Source organism: Podarcis muralis, chromosome 2 (genome assembly GCF_964188315.1).
Source record: "Podarcis muralis chromosome 2, rPodMur119.hap1.1, whole genome shotgun sequence".
In the NCBI taxonomy this organism is placed as follows: Eukaryota; Metazoa; Chordata; class Lepidosauria; order Squamata; family Lacertidae; genus Podarcis; species Podarcis muralis.
The window spans coordinates 38,061,615-38,074,536 of record NC_135656.1 but is presented as its reverse complement, the minus strand read 5'-3'; the positions used below and the strand labels follow the sequence as shown (position 1 = coordinate 38,074,536).

General features: G+C 46.3%; 1 protein-coding gene across 3 annotated transcripts in view; it reads left to right on the top strand.

Annotated features, from left to right (window-relative positions):
* Positions 1 to 12,922, top strand: part of GAS7 (growth arrest specific 7) — a 134,791-nt gene that overhangs the window by 45,392 nt on the left and 76,477 nt on the right. Inside the window, exon 1 of one of the 3 annotated variants that reach the window (XM_077924262.1) lies at positions 6,074 to 6,200. The exons of the other annotated variants lie outside the window; for them this stretch is intronic. Coding sequence (XP_077780388.1) covers positions 6,198 to 6,200 — 3 coding nt within the window. The 5' untranslated portion in view covers positions 6,074 to 6,197. Of the gene's footprint in view, positions 1 to 6,073; positions 6,201 to 12,922 lie in introns of those variants that run through there. 3 annotated transcript variants of the gene reach the window in all.

Here is a 12,922-nt window from a genome sequence, read left to right as displayed (position 1 = left end):
CTTGTGTTGATGTTTTGCACCGGCACTGGCAAGAAACGAAAAGTTATCACTCAAAGAAATGAAAATCTGGAAAAGTCCTGAGGAGAGGCTGCAGGTAAAGAAAACTTGAAGTGGAACAAAGCCCTTTTGGTCTCCAGGGACTTGGAGGGCCTTTGAAAGCTCTGGCATTTGGGCTTGCGATCGAGTGTGTTTGTTATAAATGCAGGCTTAGTTTAGCATCCATTCAGTTACTGAAGAGGACCATATAGAAAGCCATGTGCATCTAACTGCAGGTCTCCAGACCCAGGCTAAGTTGATCAACCCCGGCTTATGAAGCCTGGATGTGCCCCCTGTTGGGTGATGCTGTGGACTCCCTGAGCGTGTGACGCAAGTCTTAGAGCTCTCACTTTGCAGCTGCCCTGGTCTCTGTGCCTTGTGACTCTGACAGTCCAAGAACTGCTGAAAATCAACCAACAACGAGCCTATTCTCCAGAGCTCAAGAGGGCAACAAAGCCCTTTAGAGGTGTCCTGCTAACGCCATAGAATGTGTTTGTGGCGAGAGTGGTATGTGCAGTCTGGGCTTGGTACATCTCTCATTCATTTGGGCAAGTGACTCTTGAAAGGGTAATCAGGGGCTAAGCTGCACCATCATGTTTGCTCCTCTTGGGTTCTCTCCAACTGTTCAGCTGCTGAATGCCACCCAGTCATAAACACTGCAGCAATGCCAGGCTTCTGTTTCTGTTGCTCGTCTTCAACATTGGCAAAACAAGCAATATTCATCCCAGGTTGGGTCCGCTCTCTGGAGCTGAGATTCCTAACAGGGTCATTTTGTTCAACTGTGAATTCTTCTACCAACTGAAAAGAATCTTGATTTGAGTAATCGTAGATAGAAGTTGTTGGTTGCTATAACAACACGAGCATATCTATTTGGGTGCTCACATGATCCCTGTTCCAGTTTCTAAATATAAGCCCAATCTCACACGGTATATCTGATGCCATGGAAACCAAATGTTCTGTAAAGATGCAAGGAAGAACCAAAATTTCAGCAACATGAACATTTGAGGGTGATTGATTGGGGGGGGGGAGGGGAGAGCTGGTCATTGCCACAGTCATAAACTGCATGGTACATACAGGACTGCCCATGGTTTGGGCATTCATGTTGCATGAGCACACTTTTCACGATGTTCTTGTGTAATTTCCAAGTGTTTATCTTTTCTCCTGACCTGACCAGTATGCTATTTTATATGGAATCAAATAATTTTGGATGTATGTGCTTCAGGGATGGGAAACCTGCTTCCTCCTAGACATTTCAGACTCTCATCAGCCGCAACCAGCATAGCCAGTGGGATATGATGGGAGTCTAACAGTTTCTGGAGGGGCCACAGGTTCTCCAGGACTATGCTGGCAGCAGCTCTCCAAGTGCAAAAGGCCTTTCTTTTGCAGTCCTGGTACCTGAGGCCCTTTCTTCAAGGGGGATGCTGGGAACTGAAGTTTGGATCTTCTTCATACAGAGCACATGTTCTCTCTCTGTCCTGTGGTCCTGCTCAGCCCATTCAAGCACTTGGAATTATAGGCTGCAAAGGAACTAGGTCATTTAGTGCAGCTGTTTGACCTGTTTCCATTTTTCAACATCTCTTAGCAGCGCAGCCTGTGTCAGCTACATTGAACCGTGCCAAAGAGAGGGAGTTAAATGGAACCAGCTTTATCATGCTAGAATTCTCTGGAAGACAGTAACAAGTTATATGTAATAAAAAATATACTCAAGGTTTGCAGTCATTGTTTTGCTGGTAAATTGCAGCTAACACAACCATGCACGATTTTGATAGGTGTTACATTTGTCTGTGGCCTTTTTTGTAACACTGTTTTCTTTTCTTAAACAAAAAAAAGGTTGCCTGTTACAATGACTCATATTTTGCTTTTAGTGTGCTGCTGTTATTGTATATACAGTAATACCTCCGCGAACGTCCACTTGTCTAGTGTCCATTCCAGTAAACGTCCGCGGCAAACCCAGAAGTACAGACATGCACATAAGCGCTAAATCGTGCTTCTCACGTGCGCATAAGTGCAAACCGCTCCACACGCAGATGCGGCGCTTTGCCCTGCGTCCTTTTCAGCTAGGGGCTGGGGCTCCGGAACGGATCCTGGCCTCAAAACAAGATACGACTGTACCAGCCTGTCTGCATCAGAGGTAGCCAACCATCAGAAGTTATCTGCTATCTATCTATCTATCTATCTATCTATCTATCTATCTATTAAACATAAAGGAGCCCAGGAGACATCAAAATATTGAAATTTAAAAATTTGTGCAATTTAAAATAAAATAAGCATATCTGTTTTGAAATGCTTTAATCTAAAAACATTTAAAAGCAATCACCTTCACAGTTAGCTAATTTCAAGGTTGCCGTGGTTAGTATCTATTAGCAGTCCAGTGCCTGGGTAAATATGAATGTATTAAAATGTCTCCTGAAAGTGGCTTCTGTGCTGATTGTAGGGCTTGGGATGGTTGATCCTTGACATACTCCAGGGGCTATGGACTCAAGCCGTTTAAGGCGTTGTGCCACTAGCACTAACACATTGAGCTGGGCTCACTGGCAGCCAGTGCAAAGCTGTCAGGACCGGTGACACATTATCGAGCCAGGTTGTCCTGCTTTCCAACCTAGCAGCATAGGCAACTGAGGCCAGGCTCAGTCCTTCCCCTCAGTCTTAGTAATTAGTTCTAAAATTGCAGCATGCACACAAAAAATAGCTAATAGTAATAATAATAATAATAATAATAATAATAATAATAATAATAATAATAATTTATTTATATCCTGCCCTCCCCAGCCAAAGCCAGGCTCAGGGCGGCTAACAACAATCATATAATCCAACATTCTAAAAACATTTCATTATAAGAATTAATTAAAATCAAATAGATGGCAACCATTAAACAAAAATTCTGTGCAGATTGCCAGAGGAGGGAGTCAGGCAGCGCCCTGACCAAAGGCCTGGTAGAACAGCTCTGTCTTGCAGGCCCTGCGGAAAGATGTCAGGTCCCACAGGGCCCTAGTCTCTTGTGACAGAGCGTTCCACCAGATTGGAGCCGCAGCCGAGAAAGCCCTGGCTCTAGTTGAGGCCAGCCTAACCTCTTTGTGGCCTGGGACCTTCAGGATGTTTTTATTTGCAGACCGTAAGTTTGACCGTAAGCATATGAAAAGATGTGCCCTCTTAGGTCTCCTTTCTTTGGTGACGCACTTCCTCTTTCTTCTGCGGTGAGCGAGTGTCCCTCCACCTGTTAGGATCATTTTCACAAGTTATGTAGACCCAGCACTAAGTCTGCCATGGACACTCAGTGGGGAGCTGCCATCTTACCTGATCTTTCTGATTAATGTATTTCTCTCTCTCTCTCTCTCTCTGTGTGTGTGTGTACACACACACATGCATTTATGTGTCTTCACATGTGTGTGCATGCACATTCCAAACACCTGTTTTTGCATTTGCACTTCACGTTTTTTGACGTAGCACATCAACCCTTTAGTTTTACATATTAAATGCACAAGGAGTGAAAAGGTCTTTTCTACAGGAAAGTTCTTCCTTAGGAGAAATTGTCACAGGAGGACTGTCGTTCTTTACTTCTAGATTTGTTTGGGTTCTAGCAAAGCTTCAGGATCTGGACTTGCTAGTGAATAGTGCAAACTGTACCCCCTTTGCACGAATAACTGTGTCAAGTGCGCAGATGTTTCCTCATCAGGATCCCTCTTTTTTGGGGGGTTTCCTGCAGTTTGTAAACGAGAAGTGGTTTTCTCTGTTGAGTAAGGCTTGAACTTTCGCCATGGACATGCATTCTTTTCAGGATGGGTCAGGAAGTCATGTGCTGCTGTCTTATGTTTCCGCAGGCAGCATAAATCTGCGGTGTCAGCTTGTGCCGCCCTAGGCATCTCCATAGGTTCACAGATGGACCACGTTCACAGTTTAGCTCAGCCAAACAGTGGCTGTGTGGAAAGATGTATTATACTTTAATGAGTGTGTGTGTGTGTGTGTGTGTGTGTGTGTGTTTGGGTGTGTCCATGAGCCTCACTAAAATGTTAGCTTTGCTAGGAAGAGCTAGAATTCAGTGTTTAAAAACTCTGGGCCAATATAATTCTCATCTATTAAAGATAAAGGTACCCCTGCCCGTATGGGCCAGTCGTGTCCGACTCTAGGGTTGCGTGCTCATCTCGCTGTAGAGGCCGTGATCCGGCGCCGTCCGAAGACACTTCTGGGCCACGTGACCAGCGTGACGAAGCTGCATCTGGCGAGCCAGCACCAGCACAGCACACGGAAACACCGTTTACCTTCCCACTATAAAGCGGTACCTATTTATCTACTTGCACTTAAGAGTGCTTTCGAACTGCTAGGTGGGCAGGAGCTGGGACCGAACGACGGGAGCTCACCCCGCCGCGGGGATTCTCATCTATTAGACCAACATAATTAGATCTCCTTAATGTTAATCATTAAAATTACAATTCAGAATGACTCCTTTCTGGATGTCGATTTTGATGTCACACACATGCGCAGACGTGCCGTCGCTAATTATATTTGCTTCTAGATACGAACGGGGCTCTGGAACGGATCCCGTTCGTATCCAGAGGTACCACTGTATAAAAGAAGGTGGGCAGGCACTGAGGTTCACAGAAGCCAAGCTATATATGGTTTATACCATTGAAAGTCCAGTCCAGACTTCACTTGTGTGAGAGACAATCCTCACATCAAGCTTTTCCCTGGAAGATCTAAAGGCTCAGACCAGAGTGTAATGGGGAAGGCATTTTTCTGGGTATCCTGGTTTAGGGCTTTATATACCAGCAATAAAAACCATGAACATTGCTGGGTCACTGACAAACAACTAATGCAGTTCTTTAAACATAAGGCATGGGTGAGCATCCCTTGGGTCACCACTGAGCACCCTGGCTGATGTGTTCTATACTAGCTGCAGTTTCCGAACTGAGCACAGGGGAAAGCCCACATACAGAGCATTATAGTGGTCTAACTAGGGGGTTGCAAATGTATGGACCGCAGTAGTCAGGCTATTCATTTTTTCTTAGATTTATATCCCACCTGGACAATCCAAGGCAGCGCTTATATGGTTCCCAGGCCATCACCCATCCAAGCACTGACCAGAGCTACATAAACCAATCCTGCGTCAAATATTCTCCAAACATATTCACATGGAATTGGGGCATTTGGCAGGGCTGAGACAGTCCCTTGCATCCTCCCCTACATTGAACCTGTCTTCTGGTTTTCACCTCTACTCTCAGCAGCAGTTCTTGTGTCACTTTCCCCTGCTAGTGGCCTCCTCACATTCCTGTGATGGTAATACACTGCCAATGCCTCTGCACCATGCACACAGCCAATCAGAGCTGCCTATGTAGTGGCATCACAAAGTCAATTCAGAGTGAATGTGGAAAGCTATGCTCTCTGTTGAGATGCTGGAGGGAGAGCTGTCGTGCAAACATTCTTGTTCTCAGTCTTGCCCTGAGAAAATGAAGCATTTCTCTGGGGGTGCAGACGGGGAAAGAAGTGTTCATGACCACCCCCCCCCCACTCTTTAGTTCCAAACTAGTAAGTACAGCTTGTCCTCTATATGCCAGATCCCACGTCCTCACAGTGCCCATTTGGTCATGTGAGTTTATGTTTCACTTTGTAGCCCTGAACGCAAGCCGGGTCAAGCTGTGTACAAAGGGTTGGCTTGATGTAAGTTCAAGGGAAAAGTTCCCCAAAGAGACAGAAATAGGGGACACGGAAGGCTAGAGAGGCGAGGACTGAACCAAGGGAAGCTTGACAAAGCGGTCCTTGTTTGTCCTGTCTGTGCATGAGGAGCCGTTGGTCAGTGGTACAGACCCTCGCTTTGTGCTCCCCATCACCTACACAGACATTTGAAAGCTGGCAAAGGAAACGACTTTCCAGAAGCTTCACATCTGGAAAGCCTCTAGAATGGGCCCTTTTGATTTCCAAAGAACAAAATTGAGGGAAGGGAAGTGCTGAAGTGTTACACACACACACACACACACACACACACACACACACAGAGGCCCCTTACAGTTCTTGCCCTTCCTCTGAGTTTTGACACTGGCTCATTACTCACACACAAAGCAGAACAGGCGGTGGGTAATTTCCCCACTTCATCTCGCAGAGGGAGAACAAGTTCGTGACCAGCTCCAGCTTGAGACTTAATTTCTACAAAGGACTTGGCAAAATCACCTATGGTAAGATGACATTATTTGGAGAAGAGCCAGATGCACTGATAAATGTTGATATTTGCAGATATAAATGTTTTACACCCTTCCATTTTGAAGCTTGGCCATAATTATATCTTTGGTCACCTCCATCCTCTTGAGCTTCCCTTTGATGCTGAGCGAGTCTGGGAAGGGCATGGGGAACTTGATGGAGTTCCAAGATTGGTCGTTATGTAACTCTTAGTGGTTTGGCTGAAAGAAACCAGAATGTCTGAAGGGGCAGGATATAGCTAATTTTCTTAATCGTTAAAAAGGCTCGCACATAGAAGAAGAAGGCATCTCTCAGAGCAGCTTTAATGAGTGCCTAACGCTTCATCCATTAAATTGTAACAATGCAGCCAGCCAAGCCCAGAGAGGGTAAGCCCTGGCATTTGAAAAAAGAAAACGAAACCGCGAGGTCTTGCTAAATGAAGGTAAGGGAGAAATCCTGAGAGTCTGTGTGTGGGAGAGTGGATTTCTTTTCTTTTTTTCCATTTTGGGAAAAACACAACCAAATGTTGGAGCGGCTGTATTTATTAACAAGAAGCTGATGATAAAGCAAAAGATCTTTTTGGGCTCCTAGTATGACATTTTGACTGAGAACAGTGAAGAAGTACCAGCTTGTATGTTTTTCTGCAACTGTTATGGCTGCCCAAGTACAGCTAGCTGCCACGATTCCATAGACCTTATCTGTATAGGAATAGTAGCAGGGCAGAATATAAATGTTAAAGTAGTCATAATAATAAGTACGTAAGTGTAGCAACACCACATAACATATCCCCTGCAGTGTTTCACTGTGAGCATGAAAACTAAATACGCTACTGGATGCAGTAACCTGCACAAGAGCCCACTTCAGGCAAGTAACAGAGGAATTGCATGAAAATCTGTACAGTAGATCTACGGTATAGTAGATCTTCACAAAACAAAACTGCATGTGGTTTTGGGCACTGGGGTGCCACATCACAGTTCGTCCTTCCTTCCAAACTCACTGTATTCATCTCTGCTTGTGTGAATTCATTGTCTGTATCAAATTACTGTAGGCAGCACCTGTTGGGGTGTGTGTGTGTGTGTGTGTGTGTGTGTGTGTGTGTATAGTATGAATCCAAATATATCAAATGGTTTGCAAATTCTGTGGAATGGCCATATTTCTACTTTAGTTAGAACTATTGAATTTTATATTAAGAAAGGAGCCTTTTGAATAGTCATACTTCTGCACTGATATTTGGTGTGCGTCTCGAAGAGGAAGGTTACGTTTGGGCAGGCTTACACAACAACTTTTTTTGTGGGCTACAGAAGCAAACAGAGCATGGTTTTTAAGGTGGCATATGTGATTCTCAGCCACCCTGTCTAAAAAAAATAATAATCTGTGATCTCTGCTAGACTGCTTCTAAGAATTAAGCTGCTTTAACAACTGCATGTGGAAATATCATAGCAAATTTATATTCAGCCATCACAAATCCTTGTAAGATGTTATCCTTAAGTTCAGGACAAAAGCTAGAATTCTTTTTCTGAGTTCATTTCAAGCAAAAGCATGGCTATTCCCAAGGGAGATGAATGTATCGGTGACTAAATGTATATTATACAAAGCTTTCAATATACTCAAGGGAACATATGCCTCAGAACAGAGCTGAAGCTTATTTTCAAAGTCAGGGTTGAATCAGGATCACTTGTGTAGTAGTTTTTGGGGGCATGTACAACATGTCCTTCCTGCACGCTGAGTACCCACAACCAGCTTCTGAATGTGAGATTAGAAGATACAGGCTTTCTTGCTCAGAAGAATTTTCACATGCAGTTGAGCCCCAGAACACTTTGCTCTAGACTTTCGGAAGTGTAGCTGATAAATGCATCCAAGAGTAACATTCTTAGGAGGAACCACCCAGTGGAGCAGCATTGCCTCCTTTCCCCCTGGCAACATGTTGGAAAACAAGCATGTTCAACATGACATGATCACTTACATAGTTGAACCTTCAGCTTATGAGGTGTTGTTTTGTTGCATATTACTGTGGTAGAGAGAAAGAGGAGAATACACAGGGTTGCTAAGTAGCATATAGTCCAGGGAGAACCCGTCTGGTGCCCTCCAGATGTTGTTGGACTACACTTCCCACCATCCATGACCACTGGTCATGCTGGCTAGGGCTGATGGGTGTTGGAGACCAACAAAATCTGGAGGGCACCAGGTGTAGTTTCTACCTTGATTTCTTGCCATCCCAGCTGTTTGCACATTGCTTACTGGATTCCTCCTGGAGCAGAAATCCTTTCCCATGTCAGCTTGGAAGTTGTACACAACTTCAGTAGCAATCTCTGAAACAGAATATTTTCTCTTAGGTGGCTGATGTATAGTTCAGCTATTTGGCACACAGGCACAGCCCCCATATGGTGCTTTTGGGAAATGCATCTTACATATAGATGGAGCTGTGTGCAAGAGAGAGAGAGACAGAGACGGATGGAGACGAAGGGAGGGAGGATGGGTTGGAGGAACTCTCTCACACAAGTATTTTGTACAGAAAGCTAGATTGTTCATGGACAGATGTTCACAGATGGGTGCTAACAAAGTACAAAATTGCCATTGCTAAATAAATAGACAAAGATTTATTTTTGGTACTGTAACTCGCCTGCGCTGTAGCTTTTGTAGTGTTGGATTACACAGATTTTACTACTACATGTTGTCTTGCAGCTTTGTCTGTTCAGCTTGTACAAAGCTAGGATCCTGAGATACAGGACCGTGATCTTATTGCAGTGGGCTCCAGGTCACAGTGAAAATGTTACTGAGAACAGTTCCTGTCACTTATTTCCCCCTATCCCCACATGAGAAAGTGGGTTTCCCTGTTGTGCAACCCATGGGTCAACCCTACTGCTCCTGTCTTCTGCTGTCCTTGCTAGTCAGTCCTCTGCCAAAGAACACAGTCCTGGTCTACCAGTTGCCTCCAGGTGCCCAAATATTAATTAGTAGGTATTTTTCTCATCGTTGGCCATGGCAGTCTGTTTAGCCTCCAGCTATCCTGCTGTGGAGCCTCAAAGTTCTCCCCCAGCAGTTCACACCTTCCTGTTTATAACTGCACCTAGTGGCATTTGCATGTTCAAGATACTTCACTCATAGAAGAATATACCTCACCTGATGAGTTGTAGCTGGCCAGGTGAACTGACTGCTGAATAGTGCCGTGCTTGAGGTAGCACTGTGCTGAATTTTCGTGAGGGGAGGAGCTGTAGCTTAGTGCAGGGTTTCCCATACTTCGGTCTCCAGCTGTTTTTGGACTACAACTGCCCTCATCCCTAGCTAGCAGGACCAGTGGTCAGAGATGGTGGGAATTGTGGTGCCAAAACAACAGGAGACCCAAGTTTAGGAAACTTGGCTTAGTGGAAGAGGATGCATGTTGCACGCAGAAGGTCCTATGCTGGTGTCTTCTGGTAGGACTGGGAAAAACTCCTGCCTGGAACCCTGGAGAGCCACTGGTAGTCAGAGACAACACTACTGAGCAAGATTGACCAGGACCAGTGGTCTCACTTGGTCATAAGGTGGTTTGATTTTCACTCTCGAAAGTTGTGTGAAGAAAACCTCACCTTCTTTCATGCATTTGCACTACGCTGACCTCCCCACTGCCTTGCGCCTCCTCCCCTTCCTGACAAGTAGCAGCCATCAGGAGGTCAGAGAAACATCACCACCCACCATGTTATTCACTGTTATTTGTTTCTAAACACAGTTTAGTGACTTGGGCTTACCACATTGCTCAAAGGTCTGTGTGGCAATCCCTAGGACTTCCCTCCAAAATGCCACTGAAGTACAGTGGTACCTCGGGTTATGAACTCCACAAACCCAGAAGTAGGTGTCCCGGGCTGCAAACTTTGCCCTGGGATACGAATGCAATTCCTCTTCCGGGGCCACAGGAGGCCTATGTAGGGAATGCACGCCTCAGGTTAAGAACGCTTCGGGTTAAGAACGGACTTCTGGAACGAATTAAGTTCATAACCCGAGGTACCACTGTAGTTCATTCTTACATATGTCTGAGGTGGAGTTTGAGTCTAACAACATCTGGAGCTCCACAGGTTCCCCATCCCTGCTGTAGATGGACTGACTCGCTGTAAGGTAGCTTCCAGCGTACCTGTGTATTTCAGACTGACTGAATAACAGTAACTTCCCAAGCCTAAAGTTTCAGCCTTTTTTTTTAACCTCTTCCTTTCCCACTTCATCAGTGGAAAGAGTTTTGAAGCTGTCAGCTGGGGGCTCATTCTTGAAGGGTGACTAGGTGTTCAGTACTCCCTGCCCTGCCTCCTAGCTGTTGCCAACTTGAAGCAAGGAGAACGAGCCTCTGGTGTTAGTAAAGTGTAGCCGAGGCGGAGAGGTTCAATCATTGCTGGAAGTCGAAGGCCAGAGCTCAAGTTTATCAGAGTCCCCACTTACTGCAAGGGGAGCCCCAGACAGTGGGATGTAGCCTTGGCAAGAGTGAACTATCCAATGGTTTTCTGAATGCCGACTTAGGTGTGGAAACCTGAAAAACACCTGGCAATTGTATGGCGGCATTGTGTGCAGGAACAGCGTTGGCTTGTGTGTGGTGCATACTTTTGCAATGGGTAATGCTGTTATGCTACTATGATAATGAGACTTAAGGGCTTTGGTGTTACCTCTTTGCTGTTCCGTCGTTGACCTACTCATTTGGCAGCTTCTTTCCCTGAGGCATATTGTTGGAGCAGGGCTGCATTACGGCGTACGTCACCCCTGGCTGGTCAGAGAAGAGCTCGTTCTAAGATTCCCAGCTGTGTGTACATGGCCAAAAGCTATTCATGCACAGCTGCTTGTCATCGTCTTGGAGCCTTGCCCAGGCTTCTCTCTGCTCTGCACCTTGCTGTTTCTAGCCACTGCGATTGCATAAGGAAGTTTATAGGATGGTGAGCTGGAGATCTAATTGGGTTGCCTCCTCCACCCGGTTCCTGCTAAAACGAGGGCGGTGTAATGAGAGTGTCATTCAGATTTGCTCCTTATGACACTCTGTCCCCATGTGACCAGGGCAGAGCATCAAATGTGTAGCTACAAGGCTAGGGTGCGGTGGGAACTGTGGGTCTCAGAGACCATTAGCTGAGGCTGTGTGTGTATGTGTACACATGTAAATATACCCGTATTTTTCGCCCCATAGGGCGCACCGGCCCATAGGGTGCACCTAGTTTTGGGGGAGGGAAATAAAGGGGAAAAAATTATTTTCCCCCGACCCCAGCCCCCAGAACAGGCTGCTATCCGCAAGCCTAGGGAGCTCGGCGGGAAGTCGCACCGGTCTCCCCAGGCTTGCGGATATCTGCCCAAAGCCCGGGGGCACACCCCAGGCTTCGGGGTGCAGGCAGCTCTCTGCAAGCCTTGGGAGTCCGGTGCGACTTCCCGCCGGGCTCCCACGGCTTGCGGAAAGCTGCCTGAAGCCTGGGGTGCGCTCTGCTGAGCTTTGGGATGCAGGCAGCTCTCCACAAGCCATGGGAGCCCGGCGGGAACTCCCGCAGGCTCCCAAGGCTTGCGGATAGCTTCCTGAAGCCTGGAGAGCGAGAGGGGTCGGTGCGCACCGACCCCTCTCGCTCTCCAGGCTTCAGTGAAAGCCTGCATTCGCCCCGTAGGACCCACACACATTTCCCCTTCATTTTTGAAGGGGGGAAAGTGCATCCTATAGGGCGAAAAATATGGTATGTACACACAGCCTTCTTGAGATAAGTAGTTCTCCTAATTGCAGTGCTTTGCTTTTTTACCATAGAAGTTGTTGTTGTTGTTTGAATTTATATACCTCCCTATTCCCAATGGTCTTCGGGCAGTTCTGGGGGTCTCTGGGCTGTTCAGTGGCATAGTGCTGTTTTCCCCTGAGTTACGGTATCAGCCTTCCCCAACCTGGTGTCCTCCAGATGTTTTGAATAGCAACTTCCACCAGCCCCAGCTAGCATAGCCAATGATGAGGAAAGATGGGAGTTGTAATCCAACAACATCTGGAGGGCACTCAGTTGTTGAACATAATCCGTTCCAGAAGCCTGTTCGGCTTCTGAAATGTTTGACAACCAAGGCCCAGCTTCTGATTGGTTGCAGGAGCTTTCTGCACTCAAGTGGAAGCTGCGTTGGACGTTCAGCTTCCGAAAAAGTTCGAAAACCGGAACACTTACTTCCGGTTTTTCAGTGTTCGGGAGCCAAAATGTTCCAAAATGGAGGCGTCCAGGAGCCGAGGTTTGACTGTATAGGTCAGGGGTCTGCAACCTTTAAGACAAAAAGAGCCACTTGGACCGAAGAAAAAAAAACTGGGAGCCGCAAAACCATTGCGACATTTAAAACAGTGGGGAGTGTCGGGACACACAATGCACCTCCTCCCCTCGCTAGTATCTGCCCTGGAGCCGCGGCAAAGGTGTAAAAGAGCCACATGCGGCTCCGGAGCCGCGGGTTGCTGACCCCTGGTATAGGTGTTCAGTTGGTGTACTGGTGGCATGTTGTGTTTATAATAATGATTTGTACAGCATAGCTATATAACAGAATAGCTGTGTCTATGAGCCTAGTATGGACACAGAATCTGCTTATATGATTAATTCTCCTTGGAGACAGTGCTCTGTATTTCTGTTTTCCAAAAGTCACATGCAATGATATGTTGGATTGCCAAAGCTACAATACTGGCTCCACGACATTCCACCATCTTCCCTGCCCTTAGGGAATGTCTGTGCTTTACAGAAGATAGTCTGAATACATTTCCCAGGCTGCAGATGGGAAG